At 45.3% G+C, this 20,737-nt stretch overlaps 1 protein-coding gene across 8 annotated transcripts in view; it reads left to right on the top strand.

The window, feature by feature from the left end:
• Positions 1-20,737, top strand: part of LOC131282416 (CUGBP Elav-like family member 4) — a 337,934-nt gene that overhangs the window by 31,310 nt on the left and 285,887 nt on the right. For all 8 annotated transcript variants that reach the window (XM_058311880.1, XM_058311881.1, XM_058311871.1 and 5 more), the window contains exon 2: positions 3,913-3,995. In XM_058311880.1, the coding sequence (XP_058167863.1) occupies positions 3,913-3,995 (83 nt within the window). The remainder of the gene's footprint in view (positions 1-3,912; positions 3,996-20,737) is intronic.

The following is a 20,737-nucleotide window of genomic DNA, read 5'->3' on the forward strand; positions in this document are numbered from 1 at the left end:
TGGTTTTGTTGTTGAGCAAACAACAGCCTATTCAGTGCTGTATTGCAAGCTGTAACAAAAGACCTTTAATCGTTCGCCCTCGAAACGGTACCGTTTAGCTCAGGTAATCGTTGTTGATTGCCTTTCTTTCTCTTGAGCAGCCGTCACCGGCATTTTGATGAGGTGTTTCTGGGATTCCTTTTTTTTTCGTTCAACCATCCCGCTTTCTAGCACACTGTTCGTTTCTCGAGCAGCCCGTCATACATGTCATCTTGGTTGGACGGTGCTCCGGGGCTCCGATTACTCCGAATCCATCATGGCCTCCGCCGGCTCGGGCAATATCATTTTTGAACCATCCGAACCAAATACAAGAAGCACTTCCGTCAACGGTACCGAGGCTTCCGACCCCGGGAGACGCTTCGGGCTCAGGCAATGGGCCGGCAGAAATCCAATGACTGATAAACTACAGCCATCACCATCGCGCCTTTGCCGTCTCTTCCGGCGCAAGTCTGATGACTGACGGAGCGCCCCACGATGGTTCAACCGTCGGGCTTGCGTTGGGGACAGTGGGTTGGTTGAAGGGCGTGAGGAAGCGAGGGAAAAAATGTCAGCACAGCGAAGAGACTATCCACAGGCCCCCAGGACCCGGACCAGCCATTGTCCACAGGAAATGAATCCGAGCCCGAGCACCCGTCCAGGCGGATGGATTGTATAATTATGGGACTTTAATCCCGGCTGCCACACTGTCCGACTACGCTGCTGACTGGCTTCAAAGTTGAAACGAAAAGCTGGGTCTATTTTTAAATTATGCTTCATGTCATTTCAGTTCTTCCCGCCATCCCGCCAGGCCCGCGTTTCCGGGGCCTCGCCGGGACGCCCTTCGTCTTATCTTCCACATGCACCAGCGCACTGTCCTTGGGAGCTCCGGACGTTTTTTCTTCTTTCATTTCCCATCCATCCTTTCGCAGTACAATGTTTCATCTTCTCGTGATGTTTTTTTTTCAGACGAAGTCACCATTTCCCTTTTTCATTCCCATACCCAGCGCTTTTCCTAAGCCGGGCCATCGGTGCGCTCGTGAAAGGGTCCTCCGGGTTTTCGGTGAGCCGTTGCAAAGCCAGCAAAGAGATATATCACCGGTTGCCTTTGAGCGCACCGACTTCCGTTGATCTAGTCATAATTTATCAAAAAAGGGTAATTTATAAAAGGGCGCGAATTTTGAGAGGAAGCAATACCGCTTGCCCGAAAATTCTTCCATCGGTGGAAAGCGACTGGTAGCAGTTCTTTAGAATTTTCTGTCGAAAATGTGATTAGTTAGAGTGTGTGTGGTATTTAGCACAAACACTCTGGCAGTGCGTTTTTTGTGCCGAGAAAAGCTTCTGGGAAGCTGAATAATGCCCGTAACTTTCCGATGTTATTAATGTACGAGCCGAATTTACGTTTCATTTCGACCTGCCAAGAACCGGTGATGAGCGGCTTACACGTATAAAACCCGTCTCCCGGTGTAACTTTGCTACAGTTGTTCGCAGGAAAAACGCTACAGAGCAAACATGTTTGATGAAAGCACCGGTTTTTCCACGCGCAATGTCACTCCGGTTTCGTGTACCACTTTGACGGCCAAAATCTCCCTCATTCACAATTGTGCTAATTTGATGTCTAATTAGCAACGAAAGTTTTGTTTATTTAATCTGACAGCAATTGGACCGAACTGAAAGGGACCGTTCGCCCCCGGGAAAAAAAGGGCGACCCGGAGGAAAAAGGCACAGCTTTCATTCGTTTTTCCCTTTCTCCAATCCGGTGGAAGTTAGATAACTTTGATATCTCTCTGGACCCTTTCCAAAAGCACTTGAGCGCACTAGCGCTAAGGAACTGCGGGCCAACAACGGTGGACCGGATGGGTGTGTGCCATTTGGGGGCGCAACCGGGCACGGGACGGCAGGGGGGGGGGGTTTGGAGACAAGAGCAAAAACAAAACAAAAATGGGAAAAGGAACGCACCGAACTGCACGTAAATTGTGCCGGAGAATTATGCCATTAGGGTGATGTTTCGCTGACAGCGCCTTAGGAGGCGATTTTTCACTTTGCCCGAGTGTTAACGCGGAAAAGCGCCATTTTCTTGAAGGGTCGCCTATGTTGCTTCCGCGGGCGAAAGTTTAGCAAACCGCCCCGCCGGGCGTTTTCGGTCGTTGGACGGTGGGTGAAAAAGCAAGCGACTTGAATTTATTATTTCGGTTGAATTTATGGCCTTCTTTTTGCTCTAATTGCTGTGTTTTATGCTTGCCTTTTTCGGTGGAATGTGATGCTGCCGGTTCCGCGCCGGGGGTGTCGGTGTCGGGGAAACAGGACTTCCACCGCTGGAGGGCAAACAGGGGTGAACCAAAGAGTTAGTGGTGGTCGTCGTCGTCCCACCGAGACCTGACCGAGAGAAGAACCCCCTAAAACCTGCCGGTCGACGATTAAAGGGCGCAAAGTACGGCGAAAGGACGAGAAAAAGAAAGGATTGTGTTCCTAATGTTTCCCATCCTGCCCCCCCCCGGGGGTGGGTCAGGGAGTGCCCGGGGATCCGTCGCATATAAAAAGCATACTGGTGTATTGGGCTTTTAGATTTTAAGAAATGCCCCTCCGAATAATGTTTTACGAGCGAAAAGGGACGTCCGACGTTTAACTGGACGGTTGGGTGCTAAGGATGGCTTTTATTATCCCGCGGGACACCATTAGTATTTATTCTGCATCGTTTTGACTCATTTCGAAGGACGGGAAGGCTAAGGCAGGAATTAATGTGTATAGCCGCATCATACTCCTTTTTTGCTTTTGGTTCAAAACCTGTTACATTTTCTTGTGCTCAACATGTCTCTGATTCATTGAAGCAGATATTCTCAATCAGTCAGGTAAATAAAGGTTGACCATATTATGTGTTCAAAATACATGAAGCTGTAACGAATATGTGCCTCTTTGAAGTCAAAGAAATTTTGATGTAATAATACGCAATAGTAATGTAATGAAACGCAATAACTAAAATTTCTTTATGTTAATAAAACAGATAAGTTTACCCTTTCTCGACCAAGGGAAATTTTTTTCCCATCTACAAAACTCGTTACTGTTTGTTCAACTATTATCAAAACGATACTTTTGAAACGAAACATCCAAGAAAACATTATGTCAAAGGCGGAAAATATCTTTCCCTACGAATAAACAAAAAAGAACTATTAAAATTAATTGCCCAAAAACCAAACCATTCATGCGTTCAACAAACAACAAAAACTTAGTATTTGGCATGTTGATGAATTTATTTTTTTTTTTATAGAAATGGCTAAGATCTTTTCTTAGAATTTTTATTATGTAATTTTTAGTGAAAAGCAACTAAAAGAAATTCCGATATCATAATTATACTGGTGATTTATTTACTTTTATGGTTTATAAGGTAAAATATTTCCCATGAAATTATTTAAAAAACTACACATACTGCTAGGTTTTTCTGGTGATATTCTCTTATTTTACACCCCAAATAGCCAAAATATTGTGTTTTATTGCCAATTTTAGTCTTCAATAGCTTATGGTCCTAAAAGGGTTAAATACATACATCTCAACTGGATTCAAGAATAGTACCTAATGATAAACTGCCATTTTTATTCGAATAATGGTTTCGATCCTTTCAAGGAATAGCTACATGTGTTTGAAGGTGGGACCAACTGCAAGTACTTTATCTTTTAGATACACATCGATAGAAATAGTCAAACATTATTTAAAGTTTAGTGAACATTTGAAAAAACTAACTGCTTACTATGGGTCATAAGATGATGATTGAGAACTGCTGCATTTAAGGCTTCACCATCTCAGTTTCCCCCGAGTGCTCGTCCTTAATTTCGACGTTTATATCTCCTGTTGAATGATGTTTTCTAATTCTTCTACGTAAACTTTCCATTTTCCCTTCCACAGGCTGCGCGTTTTTGACGTACTTCAGTCCGGAAAGCGCTGTTAACGCTCAGGGCGCGTTACATGAGAAGCAGACACTACCTGGGGTGAGTTTTATGCGCTGTTTTCTGGTTTTTGTGTGTTGTACGCTAGGTTTTCGTTCGTTTTTCGCTCGCTTTTATTTCTATTACGGCATAAATTGAGCTAGATTTTCGGTGCGCAAGGTAGCCGAAACGGAAAGCAACGGGAAAAACAGGCTCGCTAGGCGGCCGGTGCACAAGCAACACCTTCGGCGCTGAACGGAATGATATTTATATTATTTTTGTCTTTGGATTTTCGGCTCCCCGCAGCCTTGACGCCTGCCGCCACTACGATCTAGCCAGCGGCTTTGGGGCTGCAATTTTACGACCCCCAGACGCGACCGAACCAACCGAACGCCGCCGTCGGCCGAGAGGGTGTTCGAGTGGATGTTAAATTTATATGACCCGATTCTTCGGCGAAAGGATTCGCTCTGGTCGACCTCGGTAAAGCCACGGTATGCCTCAATCAGCACCCGGGGGCAGGGGTTGCGTTCGGGGGGAATTGATTTTCCTAATGGCAGCCTGTGCTCGGAGGACTTGCTTTTCCGCTACGCACCCGAAACGCACCCAGGACTCGTGTCGTCGTTCGCTTGGAATAGCTTTTCCTCCTCTTCCCGCTCTCGACGAAGGCTTTCCTGCACGGAAAACACTCTCATCGGGGTTCGAATTTTATGGCGCAGGAATGAATAAAATAAAACAACAGCTAAACCAACTCGCGTAAACCCGGTTTCGTGCGGGGCCCTCAAGAAGTGGAACAATCTTGAGCCCGAACGAGGGCGATAGTGCGTGGACGTAACTAGTAAACTTTAGCCCCAAGGAGCAACCTTTTGCGCTGCGTCCAGCAGCAAACCCTCCCCCTCGCCCCTGGTCTGGTATTCAACAAATTATCCACCAGCTGATACCCGGAGGGATCGGGGCCTCGGTGTGGGGCACCTTCGGAAGATTGGATTGGCAATTGCGTTCGGTGGAAGGCTTAATTTTGTCCTGGCACGCTTCGGTGGCCGTTCTCGAGGTGTAATTGACACCAGAATGAGCGATTTGCTGGGAATGGCACGCCAACCTTCGGCGGTGAACGGTGCCGGCCGAACCGAATGGAACCATTCTATTGAACGTTCTATGGGCAGTATTAGGGCACATTAATCAGGCTGAAACTCCGGAAAGCCTTGTGGCTGGCTTGTTTGCTACAACTACCGGACGGAAAGTGTTGTACCGTTAATTGCGCAAGGTGCTTCGTGGAGAAGTTTTCCTCTGAAAGTTGTTTACCTTTACGCTGAATGTGAAATAAAACATTAGAATAACCAATAGGTTACAGTTTTACTGTAGTGAATAAAAATACTTCAAGGTCAAGAAATAGTGTTATAAAATTTTCACAAAAAATCTTACATGGAGAAATTGAAATAGATGTAATTGTTTTACTATTTGGTTGATTTTTCAAGAAAAGAAAGCATTGTTCAATTCCAGAGCATCATAAGTAAAGCCAGCACAAGAGTACACAACAACTGCGATATTGAATCGACAATTTCAAAACTGTCGAAAACTATTTATTGTTTTATGACTATTGTATGCTATCACAGAAAAAGGTTTTTTTTATTGTTGGTTTGCATAAGGAAGAAGTTATTTTTAAATTTCATTGCCGTCTCAAGAAAAGTTTCCAAAAGAGGACCCAATAACAGTGATAAGGAATCGATATATTTAATGCTTTTCAAAATTAGTGAATGTTTTGTTATTATTGTATGCAATCACAGAAATTGGTTTTTTATTGATGGTTTGAAAGAGGTTTTATAAACTTTAATTTTCTTCGCAATTCAAATCAATAACTTGAATTGAAATCGATGTAATATAGGACGTTGGAGTTTTTTCTCTGTTTGTTTCCATTACACTCTGGTGTAACACACGTTCTTGAATGAAAGCAAACTACTGATGAAACGTTTCGCTAGTGAAGTAGCGACAAAGAATGAAATCATCGTCCATTGAAAGATAAAAGGAAACATTATGGTACACTAGAATGCATCTTTCTTTCCAGTATGGCACAATAACCGATGGCGATGTGCGTTGCATAATGGCAGGCAGCTCTTGAAACTCCATCGTACGGGCTTGAAACCAGTTGCAAATGATTTAGATGTCTTGTGGAGTGTGGTCTTGCCGGGGAAAATTTCTCTCCCGGTCGGTGAAAGCGGATGCAACCGTGGCGTGGATGCGGAAATGAATCCCGATGCGATGCGCCCTCCGCATTGCCTCGGCATCTAGTCCCGCGATCCGGCACTCGAGATGGCGGGATGTGTGTTTACAAGTGCGCTCATTTCTCTCGCCATCGGTGGGTGTACTTTTAAAAGGCACCAAGCACCGAACCGGACTGGTTCGACCGTCGGATCGATGCCGATGAGCCTTTACGCACCGGCTCGAAAGCACTTCTCGGAGCGCAAAACCATCGGCAGGCAGGACCGCTAACGATGGACCGCGTGCATGGTGATGGGCCCGGACGCACGTGGCGATGCAAAGGGCGCCAGCGGATGCCATACCGTCGGCCGGAAACTCGGCCGCATGTAATGAAACTCTCCCGATCAGGTCAATAAAGCAACGAGGAAAATGCTTTGTTGGTCGGGAAATATTTTCCGTCCTATTTTTAGCGCACCGGCCGCAGCAAGTCGATTGCTCGTTCGGCTTGGGGTTCGCGTTTATGAGTTCGTGTGCTTCTGGGTTTTGTTTATGCTCCACTTGACTGGAAAGATTATGGGAATATGATTCGATCAAGAAGGAACGCGCATTCAGGCGTGTACGCGTGTTCATCCATATAAACATGTGCGTTTGGTGTGTAGCGTGCCGTTGTTAATATTTTTACTGGTGATGATGGCATGACTTTGATGGTAAATGGGAAGTGGGAGGATGGGGGAGGTGGCCAGCATGTGGCGAAAAGCGAGAGCATGGAGCATGGGAGAGGAGGGGGGGGGGGATAGACACAGAGGTGGTGTTGTAATTGGAAATGCGTGTGGCACGAGCGATGCGGAGAAGATGTGAACGGAATTTCGATTTCCCGTTCCGAATCGATGACAGTGATGACCCGGTCAATTGTTAGCGGGTAATGCATGCTTGCATTTGTAGATTCGTGGATACATTGTAGGCACTTTGATTTAGTTCGTATTACTTTTTGAAAATATTAGGGTATTAAAAAAAGGTATTCTAAAAATCTTTATTTTGAAACGTTCGACACTTTACACACAGAGGATAATTTTTCTTGGTAATATTTTTGTAAAAACGCAAAACACTAAATTGGAGAATCCTAAAATCTTGAGGAATTGAAACATGACATGAAACACAATAAATGAAAAACTAATAGAATAGGATAAAACAATAGAATGGTGTCTTCGTTTTACAGATCAAAGGGAATGTATAGTTAAAACAACATCAAAATAACTAAAAACTGTATTTCAAATACAGTTATTCAGCCCCTTTAACCTATACAATCCAGAGAAAACATAACTCACTTGTAACAATTTATCTGAGCATAACATTTGATTTGTGTTACAGGTTTTCTGCACATAGAGTATGTGAAACTGAGGATAATTTTCACTTGATCATATTTATTGCATAAATGTATTACACTAAATTGGAGAAAATTTCAAATCTTGAAGAAGACATGAAATAGAATAAATTAAAAACTAATAAAATGCGTTAAAGCAACAAAATGGTGTCTCCGTTTTCCAGACGAAAAGCAAAGTATTGATAAAAAGCGTCAAACTGTCTAAAATCTGTATTTCAAATACATTTATTTGGCAATAAAGCATAATAATACGAATAGAATATTTGAAACAGAGGATAATTATTTCTCAATTGCATTTATTGCACAAACGTATTACACTAAATTGGAAACAAATTTCAAATCTTGAGGAGTTAAAACATGCCATAAAACAGAATAAATTTAAAAAATGCAGTAGAATGTAGCAAAATAATAGATTGGTATCAGATGTCAGATTTTTTTACAGATCCAATCAATGTCTTAGTAAAAAACATCTGAATAACTAAAAGCTGTAGTTCAAACAAAGTTAGTTCAGCTCCTGCATAATCCAGTTACAACAAAAGTTTTATATAACAATTCATCGACGATTTGATTTTCATTTAAAATATTTTAAATAGGATGGTAAGAAAAATCAAATAAAAATCTGAGTATATAAAATACGCAAGGAATACAATACCTTAAGCAAATAATTTCACTTATAGCTAATTATTATACTTATATTCATGGAAAATTCATAGCATTAGCTTGAACTTGCCTTCTTGAGACGGATCCAAAATTGCCCTGCTGGAGCAATTTTCTTGCCACGATTATTGGAACGCAATAGGGTGTCTATCACGGTTGAACTTCATCGATGCCTCATTTCCCAACACTTCCTGGCTTCATTAGCTCTGTCTGCTGCACATTTACACGCACTGTCTAAACACGGCTATCCATTACAGCCGAAGCCGACGTAACTCGATGTGTGTTCTTGAAATTGTTTACTCGCGCTTCGCGTACACCGTGACGCAGGTCATGCCCGGTGCGAGCAGTCAGGTTCTCTCCCCCCCCCCCCCCCTCCCCACCGGGGGGAACCGAGCCGGCCGAAACAATCGTTCAATGTTCCGCTCCTCGAGACCACCTCATCCATCTCGGGATTCGGTTTACTCCTTCGTCCGGCCTTCGACACTGCGAGAAGCGCACAATTTCCACCGGCTTCACTTACAACAAACCTGCCGATATATTTTAAACTAGACGTCTGGCAATGGAAAATGGTTATTTTCTTCCTTTTCCTCCCGCTCGAACGGAACCCTCCCCCTCGCCCAGCGGTGTACTAGGAATGCACGCACATATGCTCTCCACATCGCTCGGGCCGGAACGGGGCAGCTCGATCAACAAAAAGACGCCCCTCGAAATGTTTACCACACTTTTCCTCCCACCCCCCATTCCCGCAGGGATCCCAGGGTCCACTCGGTTCAATTCAAATTCGATTCGGTTGTGTTTTCTTTTACTGTCCCCCCACCCATTCTCGCCATCCACCTCTCCCTTTGCTCCTACACCTGTCCAGCCCGGGCTCGATCGAGTTTTCATAATCACCCAACAACGGGGGGGTGCTGCTGCTCGTACGGACAAACCAAACCGGGTCCATGGAGGCCTGGGGGTACGACGGGTCGGAAAATCCGGACCGCGGTCCGAGCGAGGAAAACCATCGCACCACAAGTCAGTCGATCTTGCGCGCGCATCCGTGCCTGGACTCCTGGCCCGTTACCTCTTTCTCTCTCCCACTCTCTATCTATCTCTATCGCTCTAGTTGTTCGCAACCGGTGCCGAGGCACGTTTGCACTGGTTTGTGCTTAAGTGTAAAATTTTATTCTTCTAAACAGTCAGTGTTTTAGCTGGGGCGTGGTGTTTATTTGAACGTGCTCTCGCTGGCGGAGGCGAAACTCCCGAAACCCGATCGACGAATTGCGCCCGGCGATAAAATTTCCCAACGCAAAGCAGTCGCTGGGACCCCGCAAGCGGATCGATTTTGCGCATCCGGTGCAGTCGATTTCGTCAGTTTCGTTTACGCGGTCGCGCTGCTTTTCGCCCTCGAGTGCGTCGGTGGAAATTCGTAGGAAAACCCGGTGGTTGTAAAAATTTAAAAACGATCCAAGGTAACGACGGTTGAACGGGTGAACAAAAAACCGGTGAGCATCTAGGGACAGCATCTGTGCCGTTTGCGAGTTAGAGTCCACGCCGTGGGCTCCGTTCAGTCGGTTTCCGCACGGAAAGATCACTCTTCTTAAGCTCCACCGTGTGACGTGCTTGCGGTGGTCACACAAATGTCCCCGAGCCAATTGTGTTGGTGATGTTTTTTTGTTGCTATTTGTTGTCTGTCTTGTGGTGACGTGCGGAGCAAAGTGAAAGCACTTCTTTTCGAAAAAAGCAAAAAAAAGGAAGGGAAAAACCTGCGCCTTCACGGTTGTCGTATCAAATTACGAAGTTTTGTCGGGGCATTTTGTTCCACGCCGCTCTCTCTCGGAGACCTTCGGAAGGAAAAATATATCACTAAGTGCCACGTATAGTGCATGTGCCGTGTGTGGTTGTGTGCAGTGCATCCGTTTGTGTGTGTTTGTCGTTGTGTATGTTTGCTTGATGCCTCGTACGGCGTGCACGTGGTGAGAAGCGTTGTCCACTGTTTGGATTGCGAAGGGAGAAAAAGCTTTCCCGCCACCCGAGAAGCAAACCACCCTCCAGCAGCCTTCTGAGCACGCCAAAGAAGTGCCATCGAACCCGTCGCCTGGGCGCTCCAACTTTTCCGCGACTGTCATCCAGCGAGGCACCAGCAGCAGATTACGATGATGGATAATGCTAGCATTTGGTATTATGATCCGTTATGGGTAAAGCAGTGTTTTTTTGCTGTTGTCTTCTATCATTTGTTTCCATCAGGTTTTCGTGTTTGTTGCTTTTGCCCATTTGCCAAAAACTAGCTTTTGCTATGCATGCGATGACGCATTTCCACTGCAAGGAGGATGTTTTTCCACGAATCTGTCCCCCCCCCTTGTGGGTGTAGTTTTGCTCGATAAGTGGTCGTACCCACCCGCTTATTGTCAGAGAAAAAAGGGAACATTTTACAAAAGGGCATCCCGAGATGGATTCATCGTCGATACGATCAATCAAATTTTGTAATGCCATAAGTGGTTTAATACGTTTTTCTTCACAACGGTGCTGCCCTCACATGGAATCAATTTAATTTATTTTCTGTCAAAGATTTAAAACATGAATTTCAATGTTTGAGTTTTCAGTATGAAGAAATTGCAATGTAGTTATAAGTATTATTGTTGAAAATATAAAAAAAAATAACTGATTGACTTGTTAAAAAAAATCGGATAATAATTCTCCTTTGCGACTCTGGCCATTTGAGGAAAATTCTTCCCTTCCAGATTATCTTCGCAGCCAAACGTTGCCTTCCAAGGACACACCCTTAGTTCTATCAGTTCGATCAATTATCTGGAATCAAATCATCTATTGAATTCCCCGCTACGTTTCAAAACTCACCGGTAAGCTTTTGTGCGCGGTTTCAAAGGTGCAGCTCAGAAGAATGTTGCACTCGAACGGCACCTGCAAGAATGTTGCTTGATTTCAACAAATTTTCACTGTCCAAACGATTCCCAGCGAGTGACTTTTCTTTCTGCTGCTTGAGTCAGCGTCGAATTTGAACGAAGCGGGATCTTAATGCTGCCCCATGTGTGTGTGTATGTGTGTGTGTGTGCTAGAGAAGGAGAGAGGCCAAGCGAAATGTGTGTTTGGGTGATGACGCTGGAAAGAAAGTTGTTTGCTGGCCGAGTCTGTTTGTACTCGGGCATGTGTAAAATGAAAACGTAAAACTGGGGCGTTGAATGAAGGTTTGAAACATGCTGAAGTCTAGATGGGAACGATTTATCACTCGCCCGGCCCTGGCCAGGCCCCCCGGGTGGGGAGGGGAGGATGCGTGGCGGTGTGCTGGCCCCGCCGGGAGTCCCGGGATGCCACACGAGAGACCTGAGAACATTGCGTTCCGGGCGAACGAGTTGACTCAGAAAGTTACAATGTTCGGTTTCGAAGCAAATGTGTTTATGTGTGTGTGTGTGTATTTGTGAGTCAGTGTATGTTCAGCTTCCCGCAAGAGTACGAAGTGCAAGGGGGTGTGGGTATTCATGAAAAGAAGCAGGAAGAAGCAGGACCGGTGCGGGTACATACATGGGATGTGTTTACTCACGTTGTTGGTCTGTGATTGGCACGGATCGATCGTTGACTCTTCAACAGTGCCCATGGGAGGGGAAAAATCCATCCGACAAGCACCGGGCACCGTCGTTATGTTGATGGTGGAAATTAATTTCATTAAAAAATCAATGGAAATGTTTATCGACTGCTACCGGAGCGGCCCGTGTGCGCTGCGGGGCAGAAATCGAATTTTGCGAAACCAGGAACAATCGGGAACATGTTGCAAAAACGTGCATGGGAAACGTATTCAGGTGCAGAAAAATTTCGCCAACCAGTTGGATGTAACAGTGGCGAACCCTAGCGGTGTGCCTGTATGTGTGCCTATGAGTTTGTGTGTGAGACCAAATTTATTTGCACGAAGGGAATTTCGACGAACAGCGCCGAGTATTTTTAATGTTGTAATTTGTCGGAGGTATACTTTTCGATAAAAGATTGTACCCTGTGAAAATCACAAGGGAAATGAAAAGAAAGGTAAATTTACGAGAAAACATACTGAACTATAGTTAAATGAACTTGTAAAACATGCACGCAAATTTTGTTTCATTCAATTACGAGTATTAATGATTCCAGGAATAATGCAATAAGAAAGATTGTAAATGTATAGCAAATACATTCTACATGAGTACAAGAAGGGGTTTTAAATATCAAATAAATTGAACTGAACAGTCCAAATCTAGAACTATAAGCTCCAAATAAATAGCAATTGTTTAACAGGAATACTTTTCGCCACAAACTTCTTTTCTATAAATCGTTCTCTACTATTATCATGGAAAAATTCAGTTTAGTACAATTTGCGAAAATAGTAAAAATAAGAAAAAAGTAATAAAAGTAGTAAAATCTTGGAAAATCATTGAACATCGACAATTACAACAATTAACTCCTGCTAAATTGAAAATGAATACTTTATATTGAGATATGTTCTTCATAGTGCAATCCTTTTAAATTTTTATGGTTTTTATTTGCAGTTTTTTTACATATAGCCTTAAGACTAACAGTACTACAGAAAACAACATTGATTTTATCAAATACGGTATATGTTTTTGGACATAGTGCTACAAAGGCAGATTATTTTACATTTGATACAAAACCAAACCTTTATCAAACATCTTTGAAATAAACTAAACAATCCCATTTGCAAGAAACCGGAAAATAGGAAAAGCGTAAAAGGTGTTCGCAAGTATGCAAACGCTTCTCGCCTATCTGTGTTTGCTTCCGTGTTTTGCGATGCACGTAAGATACGAACTATCTGGAGCGTTCCACAGCATCATCCATACATTTTCCGAGGATGATGAGATTACGGCCCAAGCCACCAGACATGTGGGATTTGTATATTTTCTTTGCCGAGCGCTTTCCAAACCACGGTTCCTCCAAGCGCACGAGCTACAAACACTGCGCAAGCCATACGCTGGATGGGCACTCCGTCCTCATTCCCCATTCGCTAGCATCGACGTTCATCGCGGGTGCGAAACCGTTCCGATCCACCCTTTGAAGTGGCGGAGGGTCTTCGGTTTTCATGGGGTTTTAATAAACTTTCTTAAAATAAAATAGCACGCAACTTGTTCATTTATTATGTAAGTTGTTTCACACTCCGTCCTCCGGAAAAAAAATCGTGTGCCAATCCGTGGTGGTGGGAAGTTTCGGTGGATGATTTTCATGGATCCTTTTCTTTTTCGTACGCGTCTGCGTCGGTGCTTCATAATCCTTTTTGCCCCTTCCACACAGCGAGACATACTTTTAGTTTGAAGCTTACGATGCCTGCGTTTTTGGGGGTGGGGTAGGTTTTTCTTTCGTTCGTTCACTCCACTCCACACCCTTAGCGATAGCGTGTCGTGCGGTGGGTGTTAAGAGTGCCGTCGGGTAGAGCCTTTCGATTTTCGAGACGGAAGTCTTTTTCTTTTCACCATCCAAGGCCGGCAGCCCCGGCCCACGATGAAGTCCATCCACTGGGCACGGCATCGACGGTACGGCAGTCGGTAACCGTAGTGGATGTAGCTCTGACCAGGGGCAGGTTTACTTTAACAGGTCGTGAGCACAAGGAGGAGAACGAAAAAAACCCAACCCCACCACGTCCACAGCCAATGTGTGTAGAGGGAGTTATAACTTTTAATTTGAAACATGGTTAAATAATCGCTTGAGCGAATTTTCCACTCATCGTGCGGCCGGGGTCGGAGGCCGTTACGTGGAGCCAGCGACTCATGCCAGCCTGTTGTTGTGGGTTGTTTATTATCCATCGGGCCGGCGGGACCGGCGCAGCCCGGCGGACGGAAACGGGCGTACGACGATGGATAATGCTTTTGGGGTTCCTTCCGAAACCCATCTTAACAAATTTGTGAGTTATAAAGTTTAAAAATGTTTCGCTCGGTGCCACTTGTTGCAAGCGACAACTTTTGCCGGCGCAAAACTTTCGCCGTGGATAATTATGATATGCTGCTCGTGGGTCCATTTAAATGCGTCAGTTTGATTGGCAAATAATTCTTTGGGTTGTTAGTTCGTTACTCTGGTGTAACGAGTAGGCAAATTGAGTTTTTTCACGAGTCATACCCTAGAAGCTTTAGTTGAAGAAAAATACATCATTTAACCATCTTTTTAAAACCCAAAACAATGAAAATTACAAATTTTTACCTGCGCAATAGTTGATATGTAGTTTGTGAATACTATTTTATGAAAACTATCAGCACTGTTGATGATAAAATAGGTTGGTTTTCTAAGAACGGATACGGAAAAATTGCGAGTTTTTCTCACTCTCACGCAAAAGTTCTACATTCTTTTTCATTCTACTCGCCAGCGGCATTTTGTGATACATATTTTTTTCATCTGCTTGTTATTTGGCCTTCCCGCCGCCTGGCGGAAGCTACTCACCAGGATGTTATTCCTTTATTTCCTTTGCGCGACGTTTACGACGCCCATTACACGTTGTTTTTTTTACCGCCGGCACGACGTACGGTTCGTGGTACGCGCAGCGATGCAAACAAGTGCAAACAATGTTACGAATGGTCGAGAAATATTGTGCAATGAGTCTCAGGTGTCCTTTTTCTTAATAGCCTTTGCAAAATTCAATTCGCGCAAGCGGTCGCTCCGTCCGGCACGGGGGGGCGGTTGCGGTGGGGGAAGTTTTGGGAGACCCGAAAGTTGTTTCCAACAGCAGCAAAAGGCCAGCCAGGCGATGAAGACAACTGTCCCGGTGAGACTCGACAGAAAAAGGTGGGGTTACGATGACCTAATGGTGCATTCTGCAACGGCCGCATGTCTGCCCGTTTGCACGGTGTGTAATCTTCATAACTGAAATAAGATATTCCTGTTATGGGAAGGACCCAAGCTTAAGTAAAATGTTTTATTGAATTAGTCCGGTTCAACAACAGACTTATGTCCAGTAGATTAGCATCAAGATAATTAAAGTTACGTGTTTGTCTTAGTACATGTTTGTTCCATGTGGAAATTCCAATATGTCCATTCGAGCTACGATAAAGCAACCACTGTGCAAAAATAATACGAGAGTTGACATAATGTTCCTCTTACCACCGGCACCGGGATGAAGGTGACCAAAAAGTTCGCCCCAACTTGTTCGTACAGAGATGTGTAAAAGTGAAGCAATATTTCTGCCATCTTGCAATGGCAGGAAGCCACCGGGAACTCTCGGGACGCCGTCCTCGTGACATATGGCGCAGCTTACACCGGACGGCCCCGGGACGCTCGCAGGAGAAGCAGCAAACACTTTTTGGCAGTAAATTTTTAATACCACTAATGCTTCTCCTTTGACAGCGTGATAAGTTTATCATAGTTAATGACTCGACGAACTCGGGGCCCGGACCGTCCGACACGAGCGCTGTCAGCGAAGCACTCCGAGCACTCCGAGTGAGGCCGGGTGCTGGACACCGTCACCTCCGCCGACCTTGCCCCGGAGCCCCAGATGTCCAATCAGCTCGATACGTGCAGGGCACACCGGAGGGTGCAAAAGTTCAGCCCAAGTAGTACTTGCGCAAGTCCCACTCGCAGCCATTCCCCGCCGAAAGGTGGCAAAGGTGGGGTTCCGGTTCCGTGGGAAAAAGGGCCCACAAACGCACGGAAAGATTGAACCTGCCCGACCCCGACGTTCGATGACATTCGTACACATTCGCAATCGTAAAGCGGAGGACCGCCAGCGACTCTCCGTGACCTCTCCGTGGTAAACGGGGGTTTGCGTTGAAATTCATCACACAAACCACTCGTCAGTCGACAGCGTCCTCGCCTTCGTCCTCGACCGCCGTCGCCGTTCGAAATCGTCAGCGAATCCACACCGCTGAGATCTGTGTAGGATGTGTCCTTCCGTTAGCCGAAAACCGACATCCGACGGCAAGCATCTCATGTACAACTCATTGATAATATGTGCACATAAAACGATTTCAAATTGATTGTATAGAATTATCGGTATGTGCGCCACATGTTTGTCCCCTAACCCCTGCCCGTTGTCCGACCACAACGCCCCAATGCTCCGATGCCTCCGCGCAAGATGTCGGGTTCTCCTCAAGGCCCTTAACACGGCCCTCGGAGCCCCGGGGCTGGCCGGTCGGTGTACCTCGATGATTGCTCGATTTTCGCTGATCCAGCTCCCGATCGGATTCGCCGGATTGTCTATTACCTCGCACTCTTGTTCTTTAGCTTCCGAACGTGGAAGACCGACGCCCCGGTACGGATGGCAACGTATGCGTCATGCGTTGACAGTGATGGCAAAAATTGGACTCTCCGGACCGCAATGGTGGTCAAGAGTTTCGTTAGAACTTTACCAAAAGATATTTAGAAACAATTGTACATCTTCTTGGAAATGATGATTAATTAAATTTAAATTAAATTTTGATGTTTATGAACGGATTTAAAATAATGATCAAATCGGAAACACTTACTTCTGAATATGATAAAACATCTCTATTAGAAACAGCAATAAAAGTCCCGCATTCAACTGAGCTAGTTCTCTGCTAACAAAATTTTGAAGCGCACTGTTCTTCGAGCTCGACGCCAGAGGACTTTTCTTAGCACACCGAAGCGGCTATCCTCAGCAGTCAGCCAATTCAAAATGATGCGATCCAGTTAGACCATTGAGCGGAAAGATAGCGTTCAATAGAACGTCCAAAGCCGCTGACCGTATCTGTAACTGTGTGTCTGTGTGTGTGTACGAGTGCGATTGGGATTGCACTTGGTCAAAAGCATCATGTTTGCGCTGTAAATAATCAATGACATTTTCAGACGCATGCTTACCTTCAGGCGACGATGCCTCCCAGCCCATGGCCACAGGCTGTTCACCTGGTTCGGGTGAAGGTAATTTCGGACCTGAAAGCGTTCGATGGGAAGGAAAAAAAAACAGGGCATTGGGAAAGCCAGCAAACTGCCAGCAGATTGTCTGGCATCAGCCGACATCATCCGAGATGAGATCGCGTATGGAGCAGCTTATGTCAGTCGAATAGCGTGCTTAACGCGTGACCAACCGACAGCGAAAGAAACCTACGGAGCGAAGTTTTGGGGTTTTTTTATTCTCTCTCAAGCAACGTCTGAGGTGAAAGGAATTGGGAAACGGCTTCTCGTAAATTCAATGAATGCATTATAAACCCTTCGAGAGGTTCGATCGCTTATCGATGATGAATCTTGCTTCCATTGGGATAAAGTGTTTCGATAAACGTCGATAGCTTATTTAGCATTTTCCTTTTACATTAAAGCTACGATGCGGAACAAATACTCAATGCTATTTGCATTTCAAAACTTCTTGCTTACTATCTCCAATCCTGGCATTCGCTAAAAGTGCTTCAAATGTTGTACAATTTAAAACCTTTATATAAAATATACCACGATTCAAGACATGTCGTACTCGAATTATTTTTTTGCTATTCTTAACGCAATGGACGTATTAAAATTTAAACCTAAGCATGTTTTGAGATGCGGCATAGACGGCGTTAATAATTTATTAAGAATCCGTTTAGGGGGTGTACCTCCTCATGTTTTTAGTAAAAACTTCTCACCTAGCTGGTGGAATTATTTGGTGAAAGACTATTTCAGCAGAGCATTTTCTTAGAACATTTAAATTTTACTAAACTGTTCAACAAAAAGCTTCGATTTACAAAGACGTTTCAAAAAGAGCCTCCGAAACGAATCGTTTGTATTTCTTCAAATAATACACATTCTTCACCATTAAAATATAATTTGATCTTACTTTCTTTTTTTCTCTTCGACCTAAAATCATACTCCACTACGTATAATGCATTATGGATATTCAAATGAAAAATCCAGTTGCTTTGCGAACTGAAATAATTGTTTAATTACCTGGTTTTCCGAAGACGGACCAATTAAGAAGCAACCGTTTCGATTGTGGATGTTCTCACGGGTTCCGTTAAAAACTTCTCAAAACCGAACAGTAAATTATTTATGTGACAGTACTCGATCACTGGCAGATAAAGGATTCATTCGTTTTGACGGACTATTTTAAGTAGTCGTGCAAAAACCTGGGAAAAACCCGACGGAGACAATTGTTTTGGGAAACTTTCCCGAAAGATTGCTGGCGTTCGGAATCAATTTCAGCAAATTCCCATCGAGCGTATCAAACATTCTCATCGAAATTGTACATACGCGAGCGAGCGGGTTCGAGTCCGCACGGACCCGGCTGCATTCCCCTAAGAAGCGGCCACATAAATGATTATTCATGTTCCCGCTCCCTTGATAGGGAGGCGTCGGTGGAATTGCTTTTTATCGTTTGCCAACGAAACGCCCTCGGTCGTCTATGTGTGTATGTGTGTGTGAGTGGCTCTTCGAGATTTTTTGCATCTCAGCCACTTCCTTTCGCCTAGCATTTCCGGTGCGCTCCGGAGGATGTCGAGATGCTGCGTGGTTTTTTTTGCTTCCTCCTTCGTTGTGTGCCCTTCATCTTCCCGGGAGCGGTCCGTTTCCCAGTGCATGCATGCTTCCCTCGGCCACTATTTTGTCTGCGCCTTGGTCCTTTTTCGTAAACGAAGTTTTAAAAGCGTTCAACGTCCCCGTCCCCTGTCCTGAATTGGCCGCACTCGTTTGGCCGCACCACGAGGGCGAGATATTTCCATGATAGGTTATCGGATGGCAAAATGGACTGATGACTCGGGATCGGGAGCGAAACCGGAACTGCACGCTGGAGCAAAGAAGCGCAAGGACTGAAAAAGAAACACCACGGGCAGGCAATGGCGTTTGGAGGGGCAAGGCATGGGAACATTAATCACTCGACAGCAATTTGCCACCCTCTTGGAGCAGATCGAGCAGATGAGCAGCAAAAAATGAAGCAGGAAACCGAATAAAAACGGCCGTACACGCCGTCGGCGGCTTCGGGGCCAACCCACATGCGCATTACCTCCTCCTCCCCCGTCCGGGTTGAGCTGGACAGCAATGGCACAAAACGAATCAGTCTCCGCTTTGGGTTGAAGTTTCGGAGTGATTCTCGCTTTCCGAGGGAATGTTAGGGCGATCCCTCGCAGGCTCATTCGAACGAACACGAAGGAATGGATATTGTGAATCTTTAACCGAGACCAGCCATTTGTGGTTTTTATATTCGTGTCAGTTCTCCAATCGGGGGCGAATGCATGCACGGGAAAAGCACCACCCCGTGGCAGAAGGCTGACACCGTGGTGATGTGTCGTGGTGCAAAATTTCCCGAAGTGCCTGATTTAATTACCACAACTTTCCACAGTCATCAAACTTTCAATGGCCTCGGGGATCGAGCGAGTGTATGAGCGAGAGATTAAATCAGTGCGGGTGTGCTGTTAGTTTTCTTCCCTCCGTCCTGGGAAGGGCACGGGAGCTGCACGCTGCACGGTGTGGTGTGCGTGCACTCGGGAGAGAAGGTTAAAAATCTGCTAAAAAAGTGAAGTGAATTCTTCGTCGTTGAACGCTGAAACTCCAACGGGGATTACGGGTGCCGGGGAATGTGGAACTCCCAGTGCACCGCTCAACATAATCATGCTTGTTACATGGCGTTCTTTTGTTCGATTACGCCAGCAGTGTGTGTGTGTGTGTGTGTAATTTATGCATTTCATTTATAGTCAACCGCAGCTCGTCAAGTATCATTAGAAAGCCTTCGCTTCGAGGCCAACATTCGCCTCGGCGTCAGGATAACAGGATGTGCGGCCCGGTGCAAGTCCCAGTCCCAAGGTGGCTTTTCACCGATTCCGGGACCCGGGTTTGGCCCGTTTTTGCCGGGCTTCTATTCCGGGTGGTAGGCCTTTTGGACAAAAGGGACCAAATGAATCCTTCGACGAGTGGCCGACCCCTTTCAGCGAGCCGTGCAACTCTAGGCTGCATAATTACGCAAGAAAATAGCGTCATCTTCATCCCCGACCCTCGCTCATCGTTCCTCCGGATGTCCGCCAACCCGCTTGGGGACATTTCTATGGACAGCTTTATCCGTCACTCGAGCGCGCTCGAAACGATGCTAATGATGGTCCAAATCTCGCCAGAACGTCCCCGGTGCAACGTTGCATTACATACCTCGTTTTGTTTCCTTTACCGCTCGCGCGTCCCGTGGGTTTAAATGTCAAACACAACTCGCACTTGCCCATGTGAACACTTGAGCACTGGATGGTCCCACCCCACTCTGCCTCCTCCCTCTTCATCCACCCCACCGCCAGATGCAGATGAACATTCCGCTCGGTCCGTTACTAAAAGTATTTTTCCTACCATTTTCCCATTTCAGGACACAGGCGACCAATTTCTTCGCGCAGAAGAGATCGCCGTCTCCTCTGACAAAATGAATCGGTACGTCACTGTGTTGTCAAAAGCTAGTATTCTTCGTTCGGTTTCGGAAAACCCGGGGGAGGGGAAATATTCCCGTAAATCGTTACCAGTGTTCATTTGCGGAATGAAAGCAAACCGATGCTCAGCTCGATCGCATGCTTTCGCCCACAACGGGGTCCACTGTACTATCATGTCACGAGGGGTTTTCTTTTTATTCAAGCTTCCGATTGTAGTTATGTGTGTGATTATTTTAATGTGTGGCTCATACAACGGTTTAAACTATATGTTTTCCAAATGTGGCATCATTCAAAAAAGCTGT

This window comes from Anopheles ziemanni, chromosome 2 (assembly GCF_943734765.1).
Source record: "Anopheles ziemanni chromosome 2, idAnoZiCoDA_A2_x.2, whole genome shotgun sequence".
In the NCBI taxonomy this organism is placed as follows: Eukaryota; Metazoa; Arthropoda; class Insecta; order Diptera; family Culicidae; genus Anopheles; species Anopheles ziemanni.